Here is a 25420-nt window from a genome sequence, read left to right as displayed (position 1 = left end):
TATCAAATCATATTAATAAAAAGTTGGCTGGGAGGGACACGCATAGTAATAAACGCTGCACAATTACCACAGCCTTGAGAAGATTATCAAGAAATGTTGATTCACGAGCTGCAAAAGGAGTGGACTGCCAGCACATGAAGAGCCAACATGCACAAATGTCAGGAAAGGGGCTACAGATGTTGCATTCCTATTATCAGGCCACTCCTGAACCAGAGACCAGAAGATGGTATTTCAATATGGCTGCATTAAAACTTGTTTTTAGATTACAAACTGCAGGAAATTTCCAGTTATGTTCCTGTTAGATGTTTATTTCAGGTGGAAAGAATTGCTCTGAAAGAATGATATCTGAGGTCCTCCATAGTCCTTCAAGAAGTAGCTATGCTAAAAAGCCTCTGAGCAGTTCTTTTGAAGTCTTATTTAAATTAACTTCAATTGCAGTGGTGGACAGGAATAATTAAAGTTAAGTCACTGGCTACATCTGATATAAATATCTCAAAAACATTTCTTGATTTGCCCTTTCTTGGGGAAAAAGACATTTCCCAGTTTTGAGGGGTGGCTGTAGCTGAGGAGCTAGAGCAAGTCACCTACTAATTGGGAGGTTGGTGGTTTGATCCCTGGCTACTCCAGTCTACATACCAACTATTCTTGGGCAAGATACCAACCTCAGGTTGCTCTCTGATGCATTCATTGGAGTGTGGATGTTAAATAGAAAGCACAAAAAGTGTGTGAATGAGGAAAGCAAAGACAGACACTCTCTCTACTTTTAAGATTAGGTCTAAGTTAAACCTTTCCTTTTGCTTATAGGTGGATCGGTTGAGTCTGAATGCTCCTTTAGTTATGCTGCAATAGGTCTAGGCTGCTGGGCACTTCCCATGTTGCACAGAATGGTTTTTCTTCACATACCTCTTTTATTCTCTATGATTTTAAGCACAGCTCTGCATTTAATCATTAGTATTAATCTCTGGCTCTCTTCCACAGTATGTTTGTTGTCCTGTCTCCTTCCCCTCACCTCCAACTGGTTGTGACAGATGGCTGCCTCTCCCTGAGCCTGGTTATAGCAGAGGTTTCTTCTGTTAAAAGGGAGTTTTCCCCTCCCACTGTCAATAAGTGTAAGTGCTTGCTCATTGGGGGTCATCTGATTGTCGTGGTTCTCTCTGTATTATTGTAGTGTCTTTACCTTACAGTATAAAGTGGCTTGAGGCAAATGTGATTTGTGATTGCTATGTAAAGTGAAATGAATTGAAGTTAAGTTGTGTACATGTCCATGATGAATGCTTTTCATGCAGTTTCTTTGCTTTATCAGGTTTATTTTTATACACATTCAGAAAATATACAAACACACACGTACACAGTACAGTGCCCCCTTGATAATCTGACATTCTATCACAATTCATGATCATACATTTTTAATCAGGCACAGAGCAGAGCTAAATAACCTGTATGACCTTAATCCACAATGACAGTTCCTCCTTACTGCACACTATGAACATGCATAGTTCTCTCTTCAAGGTTCTCCACTGCTAAAATCCGTGAAAGCCACTTATATACCAGACAACATCCTATGTAGGAATAAAACACTGACACGCCCTTCACTCTGAAATCTTATCTTAGCGTATAGTAAATCCTCCCAAACTTATCTCAGCCATTTATCAAAATCTTCAGTAGCTTTCTGTGTGTATATTTATCTTCCTCTTCCCATCCTTTAGTTTACAGGATTCATTTTCTGCCTGCCTGATAATTTATCCAGCCTCAAAATCCTGACACATCCTGATGTTTTTCTATCTCCCTCCCCCATCTGACTATTCTGAGCCAGAGCACAAGTCTGCCCCCTGGCGTTTACATCCTGTCATGTCTGCCTGTGCTTTCCAGAACTATGTACTCATTGTCAGTGAATGTTATCATTTTTCTAAGTAGATGAATTTCGTTTGATCTTATTTGATGAGATAAGTCACACACAGAACATTAGATTGGATGCCCTAATTTCTAAGTACATGAGTGCAGTATACTGCATACTGCAAAGTATATGGTGAACTAACATTAAAAGATGGACTCAGAAACTGAACATATAAAAGCAAACCTGTATAAAATAGTAAAAGTAGCTTTACTTCAACCAGCTAGAGCAGAAAAATGCTGCATTTATGTTAATTTAGTAACAGTAATAATACATTATTTTACAGACTTCACAGAATGTCGCTTGCAATGGAATATTTTTATGTTGCAAAACATCTGTCATAATCAAGACATCCCACATCTGTAGGTATGATGTGTGTATCACTTATGTCCATTCATAGAAATTGCTTCACCTCAATTTTTCTCCAATCACTGTGTGTTGATATCAATTGCTGTCCCAGTGGTTTGTTTTTTACGCATTTTTGTTTGATATTTGTATTTTTATGCCTTTATGCCAGCAGCAGCCATGCCTGGAGGCATTATGTTTTCAGTTTTTGTCTGTTCATGCATATGATAATTCAGGAAAGCCAAGTGGGAACTTTACATCGGCATGTTCACTTTCCACTCAAGCATAAAATGATAAGAATTTGGATGTCAAAGATTAAAGTTATTTTGATCCCCAAACAGTTTTTTTTTAACCTTGCCTAAATTAAAACTGGTGGGTGTCTAGTATTCCCACAATGGCTGCATCATATTTTGTCTCCATCATAGCCACTGGAACTGATTACATCTCCTCAAGACAATGCTTGTAATTATGAAACTCTCCACTCATGGTCATTAAAAAATGACCCCATCAAGTGGCAACCTTGGAAGGCAAAGTGCCAAAAAACTGCAGTTCCTCAAACAGCTGGCTCAAAAGGAAGTCAATCCCCATTGGCTAACATTTAAAATTTATCCAAATTAAAAATCATTTTTATCTGATAGATGATCTGTTTTGCCAGTAATTCTTAGCTGGTAAGTTAGCACGCCAGCAAATTTCCCAAATATGAGGCATTCTGGCTCCAAAATAATAAAACAATAAACAAAAACATAAATAAAGAAAAAACAACATGGCAGCCTAATCCATTTCATCACTAACCAGTTTTTTGATATTTATATTGAAAGATTCCTATCTTATCATTTTATTTCTTCTTTTTTTTTTTACCTTGCACAGCCCCTTACTGTTCTTTATTCTTTTATCAAAGATATGAATAAACCGTATTTTTCTCTCTATGCTGCATATTTCAGTGTGAGTCAGTCTGAAATCTACCTCCTATCCCCTAAGTTGTTGTACCTCTAAGTGTCTCTCTGCATGCAGGACCTGGAGTGATGAATGCTGCTCATCACTTAAGCCCATTAAACAGTTCGTTACCCATCTGTCTCTTTCCCCGTCTTTTCCTCTGTTCCTCTGTCATTACTTCTTGGTCAGGTTCCAGTCTTGCTAATGCGACTAAAATGAGCCGTGTGCGTGGCAAAGCAAAGTGGATCACATTTGTGGAGGCTTTTTAACACTTCACACTATAACAAGACAACAAGACTCAACACACAAGGAACAGACAAAGCAGAGAGCAAAGACACAGAGAGCACAGGCGGTTCATTTGGACAAGGGTTAAACACACAAGGTATGAGACACTTCATATAATGGCTAATTAAACCAAATTAAAAGTGAGCCACAGAGACTTAATTTAACTGCATTATTATGGCATACACTGCTTTGGTCATTTTGTCAAGGAAGGAAAAGGAAAAAGGGTGGGAATGAAAAATATACTTTAAATGATAAAGATGCAATAAAATCTTCATCAAGTATTCTAAGACCATAAATTATAGCTTTAAGAACTTAGAAAGGAGTAAAGTGAAATTCCAGCATCCTGGCAAACATTTTGGTTTTCAATAACCACCAGATCCATTTCACAGTCTTTACTCTGGGTTGAAAAATACTGCTAGAAGAAGTTTCTTAAAGCTTGCCTGGTAGTCCTTGATAGAAGCATGAGAAAGTTTGTGTCCAAGAACCTTTTTATTTTACTTTTTTATCTTTAAGAAAAATTTAATGAAACATTCCTGATTCAAAGAATGTCAAGAAAAATCCTGAGACAATAACTCGACCTCCTGATCTCCCAGTCTGTGATACATTTTTGGTCCTACTGTGTAAACTCACTAGAAGTAATGCTTGTGATAGTCCACACACATTAAGTACGCCATGCAAGAAATGAAATGAAATTTAGATGTACAGAAAAGGAAATGGATTAATAATGTGGTTTATCTTTAAGAAAATACATAAAGTCCACTCCTGTAATGCTACTCTCTCTACCTGGGATGGCTGTTGTGTGGCTATCCATAAATCCATTCATAAAATAGTTGTGAATGTGTAACATCTATTTAACAAAAAAACATTCATATAATTTCTTCATTGCAATATATAGAAAATGTATAGGTTCCAGAAGCCAATGCAGAAGTGCCTCAAATCTACAGTCATCTGGTGGACTTCATTTAGAATTTACTTAATAGGTGTATGGTTCCCATCCACATGTGGAAGTTTATGGTAAGTTTATGGTACGTTTGTGACTGCTTTGTTACAGATTCTAGAGGGAAATGTGACTTGCTGAGTGTGAACCACTGAGAAAAGGGGGATGAGTGAAGGGTTTAAGGTAACAGACAAAATTTTTGGTATTGCACTAAGAGCTCCGAATCATCCATCCAAAATGGCAATTACACACTCATTCTGATAGCATTTGCCCCTGACTGCTAGAAGCAACCAATACGGGCTTCACAACAGGCATAAGACATGCTTTTTCCCATATTAGATTTAGCACAATTTGCAGTAAATTGCATGCCACAAATATTAGTGTGATGAATGACCATTGAGCAGCCAGGCTACAATTATTGCAGGCTGGATTTAGAACAACCCAAGTCTTATTATTTTTATTTATGAAAGTTTTAATTTTCATACCTTAACAGCTCTGTGCAACACTAGTGACCTATATCAGCAGCAAATATAAACAGCGCTAATTGGGTAATTGGCAGCCTTTTATACCCTGCTGCTAATGAGCCACACTTTACATAACATGCTGGGGGTATTTCCAAACTTCCTAAAAGCCATTTAAGCCCCGTAACCATTTATATATTAGAATTTATAATTAAAACTATCAGCCAATAGCATCTGTAAATCCATTTGCAATAAGACCGTGTAACCCTACAATTACCAAACGCACCCAAACTCTCCACGCATTACCCTGTGACAAAGTGGGTGAGAAGACCATTTGTCTATATTCTTAGTTAACATTCTTGCTTTGAGTTAACCATATTTCACATGCAATCTGCAATAGGCAAACATCTACTATCCCGGGTTTGTTTATGTTCTGCACTTTTACAGATTATATAATATAACATCTTGGTTTAAATCAATTCATACAAGTTTGTTAGAGTTAACATGTTCTTTATTTCAACTGTTAATTGGTCTTGTTTAGAACTTACCTTACCTACCTGTCTTCCAGAAGCAAAAGGAGGAAATGTAGTTTTACTTCCTGCTTTATAACTTCTGGGTTCGTTTGAGGTCACAGGAAGAGACCAAGTGCAGAAGGGGAAGAACTCTTATAATTTAATAAAGTTGATTTTAGAGGGTTTGAGAAGAAATAGATTTATTGTTGTAATATGTATTGATTACACCAGAGTTTATGTTGCCAGTAAAGAGGAGTAGTAGAGGCTTGAATATAATCACTCTCCAGAGGAGAAATTGTTTGGTTAAGTGGACTATTTAAGCAGAAGAACTCAGGTGTTTCGGGGGAAAAAAGGTTCAGGTCAGTGTAGCTGTGTGCAGTTTGATTTCTGTTGATTTAAGTTCAGTTATGTTTATTTGAACTGAGTTAATTATAGAGTTGAGTTTCTTTGTAAATATTGTTTGGGCCACAAAATGGTGAATAAATCACTTGCTACACTGGACAGCATCGGTCTCCTGCACTTCTTTGACCGCTTAAGTCGAGTGCTACCACATACCCCCACCCAACTTATTCATTGGTCTCTCTCAGAACCCTTAAATACTGTTCTGATTCTCATGCCCAAAATTCCTGGAGAAGACAAAGGGGAAGACAGGTGTTTGCGACACCTCAAATCCACTTGGACTACAGATGGGCAGATGAAGCATTGGATAGAGTAATACATCTTTCTCATTGTAACAAAAGAGCATTTGAAGCTTCAAAGGCTCAAAGCTATGCCCAACTAGTGACATTTAGTCAGCTACAATTTTCCACAAACTTCTACATTATTCACACGTAATGGGCTCAAATTGTGGTCATATTTTGTACTTGTAAATGAGACTGTGTAGTTGTGAACTGAGTTTTGTAACCTTGTAAACAAAAATATCTGAAAATTGTGTCTTTGTGCATTTTGTCAAGATCTACAATTTTTGTATATAGATAAGAATTTGCGTATGTCTAAAAAAGATTTGTTTGAAAATGGAAAAAATTACACAAGTTACACATTTTTTTTGTTAAGGTCTGTTTACAGATACAAAGCGTAAAACTCTGCGCTCAAGTTCCCTCGCTTCTGAGTTTCAACTTGCAAATACGAATTTTGACCAGAAATTTTTTCCTTTCAGCTGATTGGTCAATATCATTGTGTTGGGGCGTGCCACCTGAGCACTGTGGGTGAGGCTTAAGGTCCAGTGATTGGAAACAGATGTGGATGAGATGATAAATTGTGACTGTTCTAATTTCACAATAATATATTTAATATGTTTCTTACATTTTTGTGAAACATGATTTAGACTGATATGGCAGGTTTGGTCTTTGAGTTATTTGAAACACATGTTGAAATACCCGTCATCTCACTTCAAAGTTATCACAACTGAAGGTGTCTTTCAATGCTATGAAGCAGGGAGGGAATACATGTGTAAATAAAACAGTGCCAAAGATTAAAATCAGTCACCTCACTAACGCTTAAAGTGAGCTGTAACACAATTTCCCCCAGAATCAATTTAGTATGGTTGATGTGCATATCTTATAGTGGTCTTCAAAACTGTTATTTGAATAAAACTTTAATACATAAATAAAAGTTTTAAAAATCTGAACTTTAATTACATAGCATTAAATTCAAAGATATGACCACAAACTGCCAAATCAAAGCAGGTGGGCCACAAAATCAAATTCAAATTTCAGAGATTAGAGTCTAGACTCAGTTCTGGATCACAGGAGCTCATTGTCAGGAAGATGCGTCTGGAGAGCTCCGGACCAATCCTACGAGTGGTGGAAGTGACACCTTCTCCTCTCCGGATCAGAAGGTCAGAGAGCAAAGAGATCTTCTCTTGTTTCGTTCTGCACAGGTTGTAAGCCTACAAACAGACAAGGAAATATCAAGTATTAACAAATAAACTGACATGTTTGCAGATGTGCCTTGTGATGTGTTGACTCACATCCGAGAAATCTTATTGGCTGCACTTAACATTGTGATAAATAAAGTAATAAAAAAGCCTAAGCTCTTCATGCCACCTCCAATGATGACCACAGACCAAACACAAAGTGAAGTTTGTATGTAATTGTTTTGCTTGCAAAGTCTATGAAAAGACGCAAGCCGACACAAATTTATGCAGGATAGAGCAAATAGAGGTGATCACACATCAACAGGATTTGAAAAAAAATGCTTTGTACTCTATTTAAGGTGCTTGAATGAACTGGATTCTCAGCATAGGTACATACTGTAATATTCTTCTGAACCATAGATGTCATTACCCAAGGAAATACCTCTACATCAGCACTTAACCCTTTAAAACCGGTAGAAGGGGGCACGCTCCGTTTTGCGCAACTACTTTTAAATCCCAGTAGCACTGCAACCACGTAAGCTAGCGCAATAATTTTTTTTGCATATGAAACCGGAGGAGTTGTACTTGCATCTTATGCCATCAGCTTGTCCTCGGTCACAGTTTTCTTCCACATATAGCTTTGCAAAAACTGCATAAAAAGCGTTTGCAGCAACAAAAACATAATATTCCAGAAACAGGCTTTGCCGATCTGATCAGCTGTTCATAACACTTCCTACGCTGGAATAGACGTCAGCGCGAACTATCGCATGTCCGCCATGACCTGCCCGAAACCGGAAGTGACGTCATTTTCGCGGAAATGTCGTTTTTTACCATCAGGGCCTCATGAGCCTATACTGGTGTTTTTAAAAGTTATGTTTGACTTTATGACTTTCTGTGTCGTTTCTGGGATGCTTAGGACTCATATTGCACTGTTGGAAATAGTTTATTTTGATGCATATGCTGCTTTTTTGCAAATTTGCATTATAATATTTATTTTCGTTTTTCCTGCAGTATATAAAAATTGGTGTATTTCAAAAATAAAACTATGAAGACACTCAAAATAAATTTCCTGTGGTGGGAAACTATTTTGTGCAACTTTTTTGTATTTACAGTTTTGAGGGATAAGCCTCTTAAATTTCTCTAACTAGAAATATATGTTAAAAAAAAACAAAAACGATTTTCAATTTTTTTGTAGTTTATTGCACTTTTTTGCAATTTATGTAATTACTATACACTTAATGCATACATATTATTAAAATTTAGGCTGTAATGGTTGTATTGATGTATAGCAACTTGAAATGCTCCCAAAAATGGCACTACAGCACGTAAAATATAATATAAGCTCTGGCGGACTTGGTTCTATGGTAGGTCTTAAAGGGTTAATATAGGAAGAGAAGATGTCAAAACCAGAAGATTTTTTTACCCCAACAAAGTGATCTTTTCCAACTGTTGCAATACAAACTGAGTAAAGTCAATAAAATCATGGTAAAAAAATTAACAACAACATGCTGGTACGCTAAGTGTTCAACCCAGCGGTAGCAGTGACAGCACAACGTGCCAGCTTCCAAAAACACAAGAGATGCACAACTGGGAGAAAGTGGTTTGCAACAGAAGATATGTCAATTTTGTCATACATACAGCGGCTTGCAAAAGTATTCGGCCCCCTTGAACTTTTCCACATTTTGTCACATTACAGCCACAAACATGAATCACTTTTATTGGAATTCCACGTGAAAGACCAACACAAAGTGGTGCACACGTGAGAAGTGGAACGAAAATCATGCATGATTCCAAACATTTTTTACAAATAAATAACTGAAAAGTGGGGTGTGTGTAATTATTCAGCCCCCTGAGTCAATACTTTGTAGAAACACCTTTTGCTGCAGTTACAGCTGCCAGTCTTTTAGGGTCTGTCTCTACCAGCTTTGCACATCTACAGACTGAAATCTTTGCCCATTCTTCTTTGCAAAACAGCTCCAGCTCAGTCACATTAGATGGACAGCGTTTGTGAACAGCAGTTTTCAGATCTTGCCACAGATTCTCGATTGGATTTAGATCTGGACTTTGACTGGGCCAGTCTAACACATGGACATGTTTTGTTTTAAACCATCCCATTGTTGCCCTGGCTTTATGTTTAGGGTCGTTGTCCTGCTGGAAGGTGAACCTCCGCCCCAGTCTCAAGTCTTTTGCAGACTCCAAGAGGTTTTCTTCCAAGACTGCCCTGTATTTGGCTCCATCCATCTTCCCATCAACTCTGACCAGCTTCCCTGTCCCTGCTGAAGAGAAGCACCCCCAGAGCATGATGCTGCCACCACCATATCTGACAGTGGGGATGGTGTGTTCAGAGTGATGTGCAGTGTTAGTTTTCCACACAGAGCGTTTTGCATTTTGGCCAAAAAGTTCCATTTTGGTCTCATCTGACCAGAGCAGCTTCTTCCACATGTTTGCTGTGTCCCCCACATGGCTTGTGGCAAACTGCAAACGGGACTTCTTATGGTTTTCTGTTAACAATGGCTTTCTTCTTGCCACTCTTCCATGAAGGCCAACTTTGTGCAGTGCACGACTAATAGTTGTCCTATGGACAGATTCCCCCACCTGAGCTGTAGATCTCTGCAGCTCGTCCAGAGTCACCATGGGCCTCTTGGCTGCATTTCTGATCAGCGCTCTCCTTGTTCGGCCTGTGAGTTTAGGTGGACGGCCTTGTCTTGGTAGGTTTACAGTTGTGCCATACTCCTTCCATTTCTGAATGATGGTTGAACAGTGCTCCGTGGGATGTTCAAGGCTTGGGAAATCTTTTTGTAGCCTAAGCCTGCTTTAAATTTCTCAGTAACTTTATCCCTGACCTGTCTGGTGTGTTCTTTGGACTTCATGGTGTTGTTGCTCCCAATATTCTCTTAGACAACCTCTGAGGCCGTCACAGAGCAGCTGTATTTGTACTGACATTACATTACACACAGGTGACTCTATTTAGTCATTAGCACTCATCAGGCAATGTCTATGGGCAACTGACTGCACTCAGACCAAAGGGGGCTGAATAATTACGCACACCCCACTTTGCAGTTATTTATTTGTAAAAAATGTTTGGAATCATGTATGATTTTCGTTCCTCTTCTCACGTGTGCACCACTTTGTGTTGGTCTTTCACGTGGAATTCCAATAAAAGTGATTCATGTTTGTGGCTGTAATGTGACAAAATGTGGAAAAGTTCAAGGGGGCCGAATACTTTTGCAAGCCACTGTATAATAGGGCCCCTATAATTCAAAATTGGCTTCACAAGCCAGAGACAGAACATAAAAACAAGCAGTAGGACTTCTGAAAGCACATTACTATTAATGATTCCAGTTATTGGTCCCCTACCATTTCATGTTGTGGTAAATATTTGTGGATTTTAAAAAACACCCATTTGGCAAAAAATACACCTAAAAAGACTGAGACCACACACACCTCAGAGGAAGTTCATTTGTGTGTGTTTTATTCTTTTAATCACTCATGGCCATAGCTGAGGGTAGGAACTAAAAACGTCACAATACCAGAAATGTAAAGTATGCCTTCATACCCAACTCTTGATGCCTTTAACATCAAAAACTACATGGGGCCATTTTCCTCATGTAGTTTTGCTGTGCCATTTGTAGTTTTCTTATGGCCATCATCTTTTATCAACATGTAAAAACAGTATTGCTGTCAGAATTAATCTCATTAAAATGACATTAACACAATAACCGCATTAACGCGGCAAATCTCCGTTAGCGAGTTAGCGTGGATCACCCCGTGCGCGGGCGACACACGGCGTCAACACGTTAGCGCCGTTAACGTCGTTTTAACAAGATCAACGCTGACAGCACTAAAAAAAACAGATGAGAAGACTTGTATATGTATGCAATTCTCATCAGTTCAGGAAGAATTACAACCTTGATACATTTGCTTCCTATAGTACCACATTTTCAGAATTTTGCTATTGCCTCTCTGCAGCTTCTCTCCTCCTGCTACCCCCCCAAAAACCCATCTCCATAGAGACTGTGTCAGCTTCCAAAAAGACAAATAACAAACTAAAAACCAGCAACAAACAACTTAAACATAAACAATTACAAAGAAAGAACAATACAGTATCCACATCTGAACCAAAGAGTAAAACAGTGAAATGTGGATTATTAAATATTAGGTCTCTCTCCTCCAAGTCTCTGTTAGTACATGACTTAATAATTGATCAACAAATTGATTTACTCTGCCTTACAGAAACCTGGTTGCAGCAGGATGATTATGTTAGTTTAAATGAATCAACACCCCCGAGTCATTCTAACTACCAGAAACCTCGAAGCACAGGCCGAGGGGGCGGTGTGGCAGCAATTTTTCACACCAGCCTATTAATTAATGAAAGACCAAGACAGACTTTTAATTCATTTGAAAGCCTGATGCTTAGCCTCGTCCACCCCAGCTGTGAAACTCAGAAACCAGTCTTACTTGTTATCATCTATCGTCCACCTGGGCCTTACACAGAGTTTCTGTCTGATTTCTCAGACTTTATATCTGATTTAGTTCTGAGCTCAGATAAAATAATTATTGTGGGTGATTTTAACATCCATGTAGATGCTAAAAATGACAGCCTCAACATGGCATTTAGTCTGTTATTAGACTCAATTGGCTTCTCTCAAAATGTAAAACAACCCACCCACCACTTTAATCACACTCTAGATCTTGTTTTAACATATGGCATAGAAACTGAACATTTAACAGTGTTTCCTGAAAACCCTCTCCTGTCTGATCATTTCCTGATAACATTTACAATAATTGATTACACAGCGGTGGAGAGTAGACTTTATCAAAGTAGATGTCTTTCTGAAAACGCTGTAACTAAGTTTAAGAATATAATCCACCCACTGTTATCATCTTCAATGCCCTGTACCAACACAGAGCAGAGCAGCTATCTGAACGCTACTCCAACAGAGGTCGATTATCTTGTTAATAATTTCACCTCCTCACTACGTACGACTCTGGATACTGTAGCTCCTCTGAAAACTAAGGTCTCTAATCAGAAGTACCTGACTCCGTGGTATAATTCTCAAACTTCCAGGCCTAAAGCAGATGACTCGTAATCTGGAGAGGAAATGGCGTGTCACAAATTTAGAGGATCATCATTTAGCCTGGAGAAATAGTTTGCTGCTTTATAAGAAAGCCCTCCGCAAAGCCAGAACATCTTACTATTCGTCACTGATTGAAGAAAATAAGAACAACCCCAGGTTTCTCTTCAGTTCTGTAGCCAGGCTGACAAAAGGTCAGAGCTCTTTTGAGCCAACCATCCCTTTAACGTTAACTAGTAATGACTTCATGAACTTCTTCACAAATAAAATTTTTATCATTAGAGAAAAAATTACCAGTAATCATCCCACAGATGTAATATTATCTACAGCTACTTTAGTACCATTGATGTTAAGTTAGACTCTTTTTCTCTAATTGATCTTTCTGAGTTAACTTCAATAATTACTTCCTCAAAACCATCAACGTGTCTTTTAGACCCCATTCCTACAAAACTGCTCAAAGAAGTCCTGCCATTAATTAATTCTTCGATCTTAAATATGATCAACCTATCTCTAATAATCGGCTATGTACCACAGGCCTTCAAGCTGGCTGTAGTTAAACCTTTACTCAAAAAGCCATCTCTAGACCCAGCAGTCTTAGCTAATTATAGGCCAATCTCCAACCTTCCTTTCATATCAAAAATCCTTGAAAGAGTAGTTGTCAAACAGCTAACAGATCATCTGCAGACGAATGGCTTATTTGAAGAGTTTCAGTCAGGTTTCAGAGTTCATCACAGCACAGAAACGGCTTTAGTGAAGGTTACAAATGATCTTCTTATGGCCTCTGACAGTGGACTCATCTCTGTGCTTGTCCTGCTAGACCTTAGTGCAGCATTCGATACTGTCGACCATAATATCCTATTAGAGCGATTAGAACATGCTGTAGGTATTACAGGTACTGCACTGCAGTGGTTTGTATCATATCTATCTAATAGACTCCAATTTGTGCATGTAAATGGAGAGTCCTCTTCACACACTGAGGTTAATTATGGAGTTCCACAGGGTTCAGTGCTAGGACCAATTCTGATTACATTATACATGCTTCCCTTAGGCAGCATCATTAGAAGACATAGCATACATTTTCACTGCTTTGCAGATGACACCCAGCTCTATCTGTCCATGAAGCCAGATGACACACACCAATTAGTTAAACTGCAGGAATGTCTTAAAGACATAAAGACCTGGATGGCCGCTAACTTTCTGCTTCTTAATTCAGATAAAACTGAGGTTATTGTACTCGGCCCTGAAAAGCCTAGAAATATGGTATCTAACCAGATTCTTACTCTGGATGGCATTACCTTGGCCTCCAGTAACGCTGTGAGGAACCTTGGAGTCATTTTTGACCAGGACATGTCCTTCAACGCACATATTAAACAAATATGTAAGACTGCTTTCTTCCATTTGCGCAACATCTCTAAAATTAGAAATATCCTGTCTCAGAGTGACGCTGAAAAACTAGTTCATGCATTTATTACTTCCAGGCTGGACGACTGTAATTCATTATTATCAGGATGTCCAAAAAACTCACTGAAAAGCCTTAAGCTAATCCAAAATGCTGCAGCAAGAGTCCTGAGGGGGGACTAGAAAGAGAGAGCAGATTTCTCCTGTTTTGGCTTCTCTTCATTGGCTTCCTGTTAAATCCAGAATTGAATTCAAAATCCTGCTCCTCACATACAAGGTCTTAAATAATCAGGCCCCATCTTATCCTAATGACCTTGTAGTACCATATCACCCTATTAGAGCGCTCCGCTCTCGCTCTGCAGGCCTACTTGTTGTTCCTAGAGTATTTAAAAGTAGAATGGGAGGCAGAGCCTTCAGTTTTCAGGCCCCTCTTCTGTGGAACCAGCTTCCAGTTTGGATTCAGGAGACAGACACTATCTCTACTTTCAAGATTAGGCTTAAAACTTTCCTTTTTGCTAAAGCATATAGTTAGGGCTGGACCAGGTGACCCTGAATCCTCCCTTAGTTATGCTGCAATAGATGTAGGCTGCCGGGGGATTCCCATGATGCATTGAGTTTTTCCTTTCCAGTCACCTTTCTCACTCACTATGTAACAGACCTCTCTGCATTGAATCATATCTGTTATTAATCTCTGTCTCTCTTCCACAGCATGTCTTTATCCTGTCTTCCTTCTCTCACCCCAACCGGTCACAGCAGATGGCCCCGCCCCTCCCTGAGCCTGGTTCTGCCGGAGGTTTCTTCCTGTTAAAAGGGAGTTTTTCCTTCCCTCTGTTGCCAAAGTGCTTGCTCATAGGGGGTCATATGATTGTTGGGTTTTTCTCTGTATCTATGAAGCACCTTGAGGCGACTTATGTTGTGATTTGGCGCTATATAAATAAAATTGAATTGAATTGAATTGAAATCAAAAGCTTTGCTTTCACGCTCAGCTGTCTCTTCAGCACAACAGACCAGTACAGCACCTGCATCCCTCCATCTGTCAGTGTCCTACTCCACTCTTCTCCCACTTTACTTGCTCCACTTGAGGCAGCAATCCATCCCCAACTTGAACGCCTGGCATCAGACTTGGAGTTGCTAACTCTCGTCAAGTATCAGGTATGTAGCTTATCAAAAATATACAAGATTGTTACTGTAATGTAATGTTTTTTGTATATTTTATATTTTTGTCTACTGAACATATTTTTAATGTTTAGGATCAAATTCTAATATTAGATAAAGATAACTCAACTCAATGAATGACAAACGTGAAGATAATCCAGAGAAGTAAAGGACTTCAAACCATCAAAGAAAAGTTAAAAAGAAAATTACCTCAGAGTCTGTAAATAAAATGATCAAATATTACATTACATTGTTTGACTTTCAAGCAGTCAACGTGAACCTGCCTTAACATAAAGACTGTAGCAGAGCTCCGTTATATGGAACTTCAGTGAAAAACCTAATAATTCTCTGCAACTGTGTTCTGAGCAACGCAATAAGAGGTTAGCAGTGGATCCTTTAAGTCCTTACAAGCTGTGAATCGGGGTTGTTGTTGCCATAAGAATAGAAAATATTTTTTCATGTTAGAAGAATCTGATAGAACTGTTCTAATTACATACAGAAGCAGGAGTAAAACAGAAAGGCAGAATTATATATTCTTCACCACGGCCTTGTCAGTAAGCTGTTGCTATAATCAAGCTTGTACCTTCTTGAGCAGCTGTGGAGAGGGATAAGCTGCCAAGATGGCAGCAGCCATGTCTGGGCTCACTCTGTTGAACTGCTGGTTCTGTCTCTTCCACACCTGCAGCAGGCCCTTACCACCTCTATCCACCCGCTGGCCCCCTGCCCACTCACTCTCTAGGTAGAAGGAAAAGCCAGTCTTTTCCCTCTCTCTCCTGAAAAAACAGGGAAACATGGGAAATGACTGTTTGATCTGGCAGAGGTGGTGTTAAGCTGAACTGTGATGAGAGAGAAAAAAAAAACCCAAAAAAACAGTTGCTCACTTGAAAGGGGCCTCTGCAACTGCTTTGGTTGTCATGGTGATGTGATCCGAGAAGTCCCTCCAGGTACAAAAGAAGCAGACTGAGACACCAGTGTGAAGCTGGAGATGCACCATTGCCTGAAGGGATATCAGAAAACAAACATGAATCACTGTAAGCCTAAGCAAAATAGTAACCATGATTTAATTTGCCCCTTGAAAACACACCAGACTCTTCAGTATAAATCAACATGTTTGCCACTGCAGCCAGAGATCCTTGAAATTGTAGACCAATATAAAAAAACTAAATAAACATCTTACAGTGGTGTGAAAAAGTGTTTGCACCCTTCTTCATTTCCCCTTTTTTATGTTTCTCACACTTAATGATTCACATCATTAAACAAATTTCAACATTAAACATTAGACAAAAATAGCACAAGTAAATGCAAAACGCAGGTGTTTATTGTTGGGGGGGGGGGCAGACCTACGTGGCACTGAACCTAAACCTAACAACTGGTTGGCCCATCCTTAGCAGCAATCAAGCGTTTGCGATAGCTGTCAGTGAGTCACTCTGACGTTCCTTTGGATGGCGCTCCGCTTGGTGTTGGCTCTCTCTGCGGTAGGGTATCACTTCCTGTTACAACACAGTGGTGTTTTTGTGTAGCTTATTTGTATAGCCAGTTGTATTAAAAACTAGATAAGATCCTATTTCACAGTGTCATTTTCACACACTTTATCCAAAACACACGAAGAAGTTTTACATTTTAAATTATTTAATTTAAAATATTCACTCACTCTGTATTTAGGGATTCACTAGCTTAGCTCATAGCAAACCTGCTAGTACCATGGCCTCTACACCTGTTCCTCCTGCATTTTCCTGCTCATTGTGTCAGATGTTTAGTTTACTTCTTGGTCTCCTGTAGCAATAATGATACTTGTAATCAGTGTAGTGTGTTTGCAGTCCTGGAGGCCAATATCACTGAATTTGAGACCCAGCTTCACACCCTTGAAAAACGCAGGTTAGGCAAGCCCCTGTAGCCGGTGCAACAAAAGGTAGCGTCTCCCCCAGAACACTGTCCCGAGCAGCCAGGAAAACAGGACGGCTGGATGACAATGAGGAGGAAGCGTAGTCCTAATTTAAAAGATTAAAGCAGATAACTAGTAAAGCTATAATATCTTACTGTTCATCACTGATCAAGAATGTTAAAGGCAGTCCTATCTTAGCGGAGGTATCATTAGAGGGCATACCACACATTTTCACTGATATGCAGATGACACCCAACTTTATTTAACCATGAAGCCAGATAACACACACCAATTAGTTAAACTGCAGGAATGTCCTAAAGACATAAAGACCTGGATGGCCGCTAATTTCCTGCTTCTAAATTCAGATAACCCTGACGTTCTGGTACTCGGTCTTAAAAGTCATACGGTATCATACCAGATGCTTACTATGGATGTCATTACATTGGCCTCCAGTAACACTGTGAGGGAGCTGGGAGTCATTTTTGACCAGGACATGTCCTTCAATGCACATATTAAACAAATATGTAAGACTGCTTTCCTCCATTTGCACAATATCCTGTCTCAGAGTGACACTGAAAAACTAGTTCATGCATTTATTACTTCCAGACTGGAATTTCAATGGCTTTATTTCTCATTTGTTCCTGACTTGCCTTGGATTACAGCATGATGTCTGGCTTTTTAGGATCTTTTGGTCTACTCCACTTTGTCATGCAGTTTCCATTTAAGTGATTTCTTAGGGGTAGCAATCACTTTTTCCACACATGGCCATGTACGTTCATTTTTCACACATTATCCACTATTATATTTAAGGGATATATTGATTCAGTGCGTGGGAATTGTTTAATTAATACAAAAGCTCTTTAATTTTATATTTTTCTATATAATTATAAATTGTCCTGTGTCAACCACCTAACCTACCTCCTCTACGTCAACTCGCGACACCTCAGGCAGTACACCAGCTCCACCATTCTTCTTTCTCCTCTTGGCTTTACTTCCCCCCGTCTCCTCCCCTGCAACAGCCTCTCGAAAATGCTTCTGTTTTTGTGATTTCTGTGATCTTGGGAAAAAACATTTTTGGTCATTTTAGACATTAATGCTCAGGACCTTCATTGATGCATTTACTCTCTTCACACCTATTCCTCACAGCATTTCCACCAGAGGTTTTCCAGATTACACAGTGATGCTTGCCATATTTTCAGACAGCCATGTGTTTCCGCAGTTATGCAGTTTCTGAGTGCTTGCCTTGTTGTTTTTAAACACTTTATGAAGCACTTTACTCTATACTATTATGCAAGTTACACAAAGAGACACCTTTGTAGGACCATAAAACCGGTGTAATGGACAGACCATTCTCTGCGTTTTAGCTCGGTTGTCGCAAAGATACAGAAAATCTTTACCACCTCATTGCATATATTGATTGTACATTTAAGTTCCTTATTGTATCATTTTTAGATTTTGATTAATTGGGGGTACTCGTTTATTTGTATTTTGTATTTAATTGGTAATTGTAATACATTAATTTCCCAATTTTGGTAAATATTTATCATTTTAATTTCAGTATCTTTCAGTTTTTTATTCAGTTCCAGATGTTACTTTAGTGTTTACATACAGCTTTCCTGCTCTAATTGAGCACTCAAAGTGCTTCTTGCCACCAGCCACATTCATATTCACACACATATTCATACAGCTTACTGACAGACCCACACAGTCACAGTTCATTGCTCTGGGGTGAGCATGTAGCTCAAGGACACTTGGGCATGTGGAATCAATCTCCTGACCTTCTGCCTCCTGAGAAACAGATACCACCACAAGTGTTGATGTAGTCAAAGTCATAGGGCTTTTAAATTATTCAACTTAAAAAATGAGCCTTTTTTTCCTTTGGGGGGGGGGGGGGGGGGTTCCCAACTTTAAAAAGGATCATGATACTTTTGAAAAATACATTAAAGAAGATAGGTTTCAAAAAAATATTCTTTTGCATCTTACATCAAATGGGTTTTAATAAGAGCTTTCATGACTGGGTGGTGTTGTTTCTGGCAGTGATCATTAAAAAAAGTTTTTTTCATAGTGAGAAAGAAAAGTAATAAAGCCTGAGAAATTATCTATTTGGTGATATATTCAATTTAACAACAGTCGCCTCAAAGCACTTTATATTGTAAGGCAAAGACGCAAATACAAGACAAAAACACAAAGAAATACAGAGAAATCCCAACAATCATATGATCCCCTATGAGCAGGCACTTTGGTGACAGTGGGAAGGAAAACCTCATCATCATGGGACTGCCCCAGCAGCCTAGGCTTATTGCAGTGTAACTAAGGGAGGATTCAGGGTGACCTGATCCAGCCCTAAATATATGCTTTATCAAAAAGGAAAGTTTGAAGCCTAATATTAAACGTAGAGAGAGGCTGTCTGTCTCCTGAATCTAAATTGGAAGCTGGTCTCACAGAAGAGGGGCCTGAAAGCTGAAGGCTCTGCCTCCCATTCTACTTTCTTACTTTTTACTTAAATTTTCTGGGAATCATAAGTAAGCCTCCAGTCTAATATCGTCTGAAATATGCTCTCTTTCCCAGTCATTTTGGATCAACTGAAAGCTTTTCAGGGAGTTTTTTAGGACACCCTGATAACAACAAATTACAGTAGTCCATCCTAGAAGTAATAAATGCATGAACTAGTTTTTTAGTGTCACTTTGAAATAGGGTGTTTCTAATTTTAGAGATATTGCGAATGGAAGAAAGTCAAACATATTTTTTTAATACGTGCATTGAAGGACATATCCTGGTGAAAACCGATTCCAAGATTCCTCACAGAGTTACTGGAGGTCAAAGTAATGCCATCCCATAGTAAGCACCTGGTTAGAGACCATATTTTTGAGATTTTTGGTGGCCGAGTACATTAACCTCAGCTGAATTTAGAAGCAAAACATTTTAGGTCATCAAGGTCCTTATGTCATGAAGACATTCCTGCAGTTTATCTAACTGGTTTGTTTTACCTGGTTTCATAGATAGATAAAGTCAGCTGCACAGGAGTGAAAATGTACTTTCTAATTACACTGCCCAAGGGAAGCACTTGTAATGTAAACAGAATTGGTCCTACCACGGAACCCTGTGGAACTTCATAATTAAATTAATTAAAATCCAATGGATCCTGAGCCAGATGAACAACTTTCCCATTAATAGAGGGGCTAAATACAACGATAGCACATACTATAGAGCAACAATAACCAAATTATCCTTTAAAATGTTCTACAGCTCAACCTTCAAATCCTTACCTGAAGTATTTCTCAAGCTCAATAATTGCTAGGCTAAGGGTCTTGCCAAGGTGACGCCTCTGCTGCTCCTGGACCCAGGATGTCAATGTGGACCCACAGTCTGATCTGCCATGCCTCTCATTCTGGATTAGACAGGGAGGTAGATATTAGGAAAAAAAATTAACTCTATTGATATGCAATTAGAACTCTTTCAAATTAATTATACTATGCAACTAATGACAAGAATGAAAATTATGTAAACGTTTACCTTTATTTCTTACATGTAATAACATATTTTCTTGTTTGCCATGTCCTGCACAAGCAATTTTCTGCGTCAGTTTTTCGCCACGCTCACAATTACAATATATTCAATACACACAATTTATGATTGTGTGTATTGAATATTGAAAGCCTCATACCTGTTATTTCTCTGTGCCTTGAAGCTCCAGTGTTGTACATGTTATTTAAAAAACATAAATAAGACAACACCTTTCATCTCAGTGTCTTTCTGCAACAAAAATCATTCTATGCCACCAAGAATATATGAATCCACTACTGAAAACAGTTGGCTACAAATACATAATTTACCCTAGTCTTAGTAAGGTTTGTTGAAAACTACTGCTAAAACTACCTGTTTCAGAAAATATTTGTAATTTTTTTAAACATATTTACATTTTATGGGGAATTCGTTAGCTTGGAGTTGACCATTTGTACATGTTTAGCATAATCTAATTTTCTTGGTTGATGTACAAAACGTGGATGTCATCAATGTTTAAGCTCACACTAGCTGTACATATAAGCAGCACTGCAGGTGCCACTGGTTTTCTAAGGGTAGAAATTAGCAATAGCTATAAAGCTACTAATCGGAAGGTTGGTGGGTCAATCTCTGGCTGTTCAAGTCTCCATGCCAAATATCCTTGGGCAAGATAGTAACCCAAAGTTCCAATGCAGCCATTGGAGTATGAATGTGTGTGAATGTTAGAAAGCACTGCGATAGAACAAGCAGAGAAAAAAGTTAAATAGTGCTTACATGAATGGTTGTAGGTCAAGGGAAGTATGTTACTCACCCTCTTAAATAAGTAAAGAATAAATAAATATTTTTCTCAAAATATTTTCACACTCATCCTCGTATTTTTATTGTTCTATGGTTACTGTTGTCTCACAGAGAATTTTTATGGTTTGAACCATCTGATCTTTTTTTTTTTTTTTAATAGACCGATGGAAGTTTTTATCATTTGTGTGGTTTTTTTACCCTAATGGCCAAAATACATAACTCCTTTAACATTACCTAATGTCATTTTCTAATTGGCACTTGCCTTTTGCCTTCTCCGTTTTCCTCCTGTTGTTCCTAAACTCGCCTAGTTTCTGATCAGATGCAGTTATGCTTCATCTAGACTTCTTCTAAACAGTAGAAGAAGTCAGAAGTCAGTAGAAGAAGCAGTGGTTCTGCTCTGTTGATCCTTCAAGCATACCATCAGCACCCACAACAAACCTGAACGTAGTTGTGGATCAAAGTAATGAAGTCCTCCACTGTCATCTGTATCACAACATTGGCCTCTGGTACAGATGCTCCTTCATCTCCCTGAAACATGGCAAAGATAATAAAAGGTGTTACTGCTAAATAAGCACTCATGAAACCACTTCTCATTCATTTATGGCAATTACGGCAAATTTGACAAGTTCACATTCATGCTTCACTTTGAGTAAAGTGAGGTAAAGAGAAAAATATTGCATGTGTCTTATCACCTGCGCACAGGGAGCTCTTCTCATCCAGCTCACACTGCGTGGGAGGGATTGTTTCTTGATGGCGCAGCTACAACCCAGAGCCTGTAACGAGGCCAGCAAAGTGCCACCTCCTTCCAGCTGTAGGAGAGCTGCACACACAAACACACTCAGCACAATTACAGCCACAATTAGCACATTTAATGACTTCAATAATACTGCAGATGAAAGACTGGCTGCATGTGCAGTTTAAAATAAAATTTGTAATGATCTGCATTTATCTACATTGCCAAGTATAATTTAATGTTTTCTTTTTACCTGGATCCACCACCACCACCATATGCTTGATACATTCCTCTGGCCTCAGGGCCCTAGCTGCCTCTGCCAGAGCTTTCCTCTCCATTTTCTGTCTCTCTCGTTCCTCCCTGAGCACATCCTTGTCTGGCTGCTGTCTCTTCTTAGCCTCCCTCTTACTCAGAGCCACTTCCCTGGAGGCCTGGATCTCCTCAACCGTTCGCTTGCCAAGTTTCCTCTTGGAAGGAGAAGTGTCTGTGTTCCTTGCTCCGTTCAGAGGAAGCTCCTGTCCACAGCTCATTTTTCTCACCTGATGTGAGCCAAGCGGGCACTCTGACTCTGAAAAGCCATTCTGGCCAGAAAACTGTGAGCTGGTCAGACAGAGCGGCAAACAGTGCTCAGCATCGTTCTCGTTAGTCACGATGGTGGAGGCGCTAATCACATTGTCTCGCCTTGCCTTGATTCTTTGTGCCAAAGGAACATAAGGTGCATCATCATCATCGGAACTGCTGCTGATTATCATTACATTAGCCATTCCCATGCACACGCCACCACTCCCCCTCCCTGGGGAGGAGACAGCTGCTGCTGCAGCATCAGAACCATCAAAGTCGACCAAGTCTGGTTTCTCTGCACGTCTGTGGGAGGCTGGCTGGAGGAAGTCAAACACAGGCAGCTCCTCATCTGGGTCACTGGTGCAGTCACTTTGGCTGCCCATGATCACATGTCCACGGAGGTTACTGTACATATTGTGTGACACAAGAACAACAAGAGCATCATCACTCAACAAGATTTGAAACAAAAGTCTTTATGCTTCTTAAATAATTAACAAATTATTAGGTAAACCTGAAAATCAAAACCTAAAGCAACAGGTAAAGGCGTTTTCGTAAATTCGACTTGAACACAGTCCAACCAGCAAGCCTTATTTCAGTGAAATTCTTATTTGAATAAACAGTGCGCAGTGCTTGTTACCGCCCACCGTAGTGTTTTCTGCAGTTAGAAGATAAGCAAGGCCAATTATAGGAGTCGCTTGGTGTAACGTTATTGACTTCTCTCACTTAATTGAATATCCAACTTACAGCTACGCTGTGTCTAACCAAACAGGACCTGGCGATAAAGAAATTACTTTTTAAATTGAGTTTGGCACGACATTAATGTTCTTTTAGAAACGATCAGGAAGGACAACCCGAGCACATTTTACCCGACTGCAGGCATCAGCTGAAGGTTAGCAGACTAGCTTAACGCGTCACTTACTGCGGTTCGCTTAACTCTTTGAAATTACAAGGCAGTAGTAATTAAGTAGTTAATAAAGAAGCAGCATAGATAAGAAAAAAAATTAACTACTCGCTCTAACTTCAAACTACAGCGAGAAATTATTTATTTATTTACCCGAACACAGAGAACTGCGAGACTTGTTTGATTTCCCCGGGTAATGATGCATTCAGGGGTTCCCCGAGGGCGAGGATTTTCTGAAACTTCCGTGGACACTGAGGCCGGGTCTTGTGGCCACATTAAGAAAAGAAAAACTTTTTCAAATAATGTTTCTAAACTCAAAGTATCGACCTTAATCCCAAAATAGAAACTAACCTTTTTTTAATGTGGCCCTAACAGTAGTAGAGATAGTAGTCGTGCGTGTAGAAGTAGAGGTTTGCAGACGGAAAGAACGTGACGGCGCGAGATTTAAACTACAAACAAAAGTGATTCTTAGTTTTTTTTGGTTTTTGGACTACGTCAGGTCTGTGCAATACTGCAAACGTCGGTATCGATCCGATATCAAATAAATATAGGGTCAGTATTGCCGGTACTGATACTTTTAACTTATAAAGGCAGCTTATGTAGGGAAGTGCAGTGTGTAATGATTTATGAGATGAATCGTCATCGACCACTAAATCACTCAGAAATTTAATTTCTACAATACTTAGTTAACACAACAAAACACAACACAGGTGTATTTCAAAATTTGGGTTCTTTGAGACCTGTAATGTAAATAGGCGTGTTTATAAAGCACGTTGGGTCAGCTTCTGTTGTTTAAATGTGCTATATAAAATAGTTGTGACAGTCAATACAAAAGGGTGAGATATTTTTCATAGTCCATGTTTGAGGTGTATTTTTTTCATTTCCTAATAAATAATAGATTTAACACAATTCAGTGGGCTATTTGCTGAACTTGGAGGACAGAAACAAAGTACTGATCCTATTGCAATAGTGCTGATCTAATGCCAATACCAATTTTGGTATCGATAACTGGATCGATACGCCCTCCTGATTTGGATCACAGATTTTTGCGCTTGGCATAAGCTGGTGTGTGGCTGGACTAGAATGACATTTCAGGTAGAGGATGAGGACGACATGGATTAGGGAGAGTTGATGCCGGTTGGTGAAAAGGAGTCACGAAGAGAGAAACAGAAGAGTGGATGGAAATTTATTAGGAACACAGAGCAGCAAACAAAAATTTAGAGGAAATAGTTCAGACGAAGGTAGTGTGGTCTGGAAAGAGATTATAAGAGAAGAGTTTAAAATAGTCCTAAAATTCAGCAAGGAGGATGGGGGGTGCAGTTGAGCCCAATAATTTTTTTGCACAAACTGAAAAAGAGGTTAGGAGAGGTCACACTATCTAAAATCCTTATAGATGGAAGTCTTTTAATAGCAGTTGTGTCTGTATCTTTTTGTTTTAATATCCCAACATTTCAGGCCACTTACATCAGAAGTAAAACATAATGATCAAAAAGGAGCAGTAACTGAAGAATTAAAGAAGAAGAAAAATCTGGTACGCCTAAATGATGGAAGTGGTACAAGAAGCAATGTCCTCGATGGTACGGAATAACCAGTTGATCTCACATTAGTATCAGGTTCACTGGTATGTGTTTCTTCATGGCAGGTAGTTAAAGAAACAAGAGCAGGAAATGACAGAACTACAGAGGAGTGTGATACAGGCGGCGTACAAAAAGCGATGTTTTAGTTCTGCAGATTGGAAGACATTTAGACTTGTTAGTGACCAGCAGATGCAAAAAAAATTTTATGAATGTTAATAATGATGATTTAAATTCTTCTGTCTGCAATGCTATTCAAGAAGCAGCAAACCAGAGTAGAAAGAAGATAAGAGCAAAAAGAAGATTGTACCCGAGGGAACAAAGGAATGTGATAAAGCAATTAAGAGCTGAAATAAAGCTTTTAAGATATTAAAAAGGAATCAGAATTCTCAGAATATTATTGAACATAAAAGGTCACAGGCTAATGTAAGAAGAACCATTAAAAATGACAAGGAAGCTGCAGCAGAGAATCATGAAGAGAAGGCAGGTGTGCTAGTAGAAACTTTTGCTAAAGTTCGTTTAAATAACAATAGTGACGACGGGAAAATAGGTAGAGGCATTACAGATCTAGAAAATGACACAAAGGATTTCTTGAATATACCGTTTGCAAAGACAAAGGATCA

At 39.0% G+C, this 25420-nt stretch overlaps 1 protein-coding gene across 2 annotated transcripts; it reads right to left on the bottom strand.

Annotated features, from left to right (window-relative positions):
• Positions 1–6970: 6970 nt before the first annotated feature.
• Positions 6971–23900, bottom strand: eme1 (essential meiotic structure-specific endonuclease 1). 2 transcript variants are annotated; one of them, XM_082544864.1, is made up of 10 exons: positions 23575–23900; positions 23377–23486; positions 22015–22727; positions 21721–21848; positions 21467–21556; positions 19996–20117; positions 17648–17786; positions 15729–15844; positions 15431–15620; positions 6971–7252 (listed from the first exon to the last, which is right to left on the bottom strand). In XM_082544864.1, the coding sequence occupies exons 3-10, from the start codon at positions 22703–22705 to the stop codon at positions 7076–7078; spliced, it is 1653 nt and encodes a 550-aa protein (XP_082400990.1). In that variant the 5' UTR covers positions 22706–22727; positions 23377–23486; positions 23575–23900; the 3' UTR covers positions 6971–7075. The 2 variants fall into 2 exon arrangements, with proteins under 2 accessions (XP_082400990.1, XP_082400989.1); XM_082544863.1 differs by having other exon boundaries at positions 23377–23900.
• Positions 23901–25420: the final 1520 nt, after the last annotated feature.

The sequence above is a fragment of the Aulonocara stuartgranti genome (assembly GCF_965226115.1).
Source record: "Aulonocara stuartgranti genome assembly, chromosome: 8".
In the NCBI taxonomy this organism is placed as follows: Eukaryota; Metazoa; Chordata; class Actinopteri; order Cichliformes; family Cichlidae; genus Aulonocara; species Aulonocara stuartgranti.
Note: the sequence above shows the minus strand (reverse complement) of the source record. Positions and strands in the feature narration are given on the sequence as shown.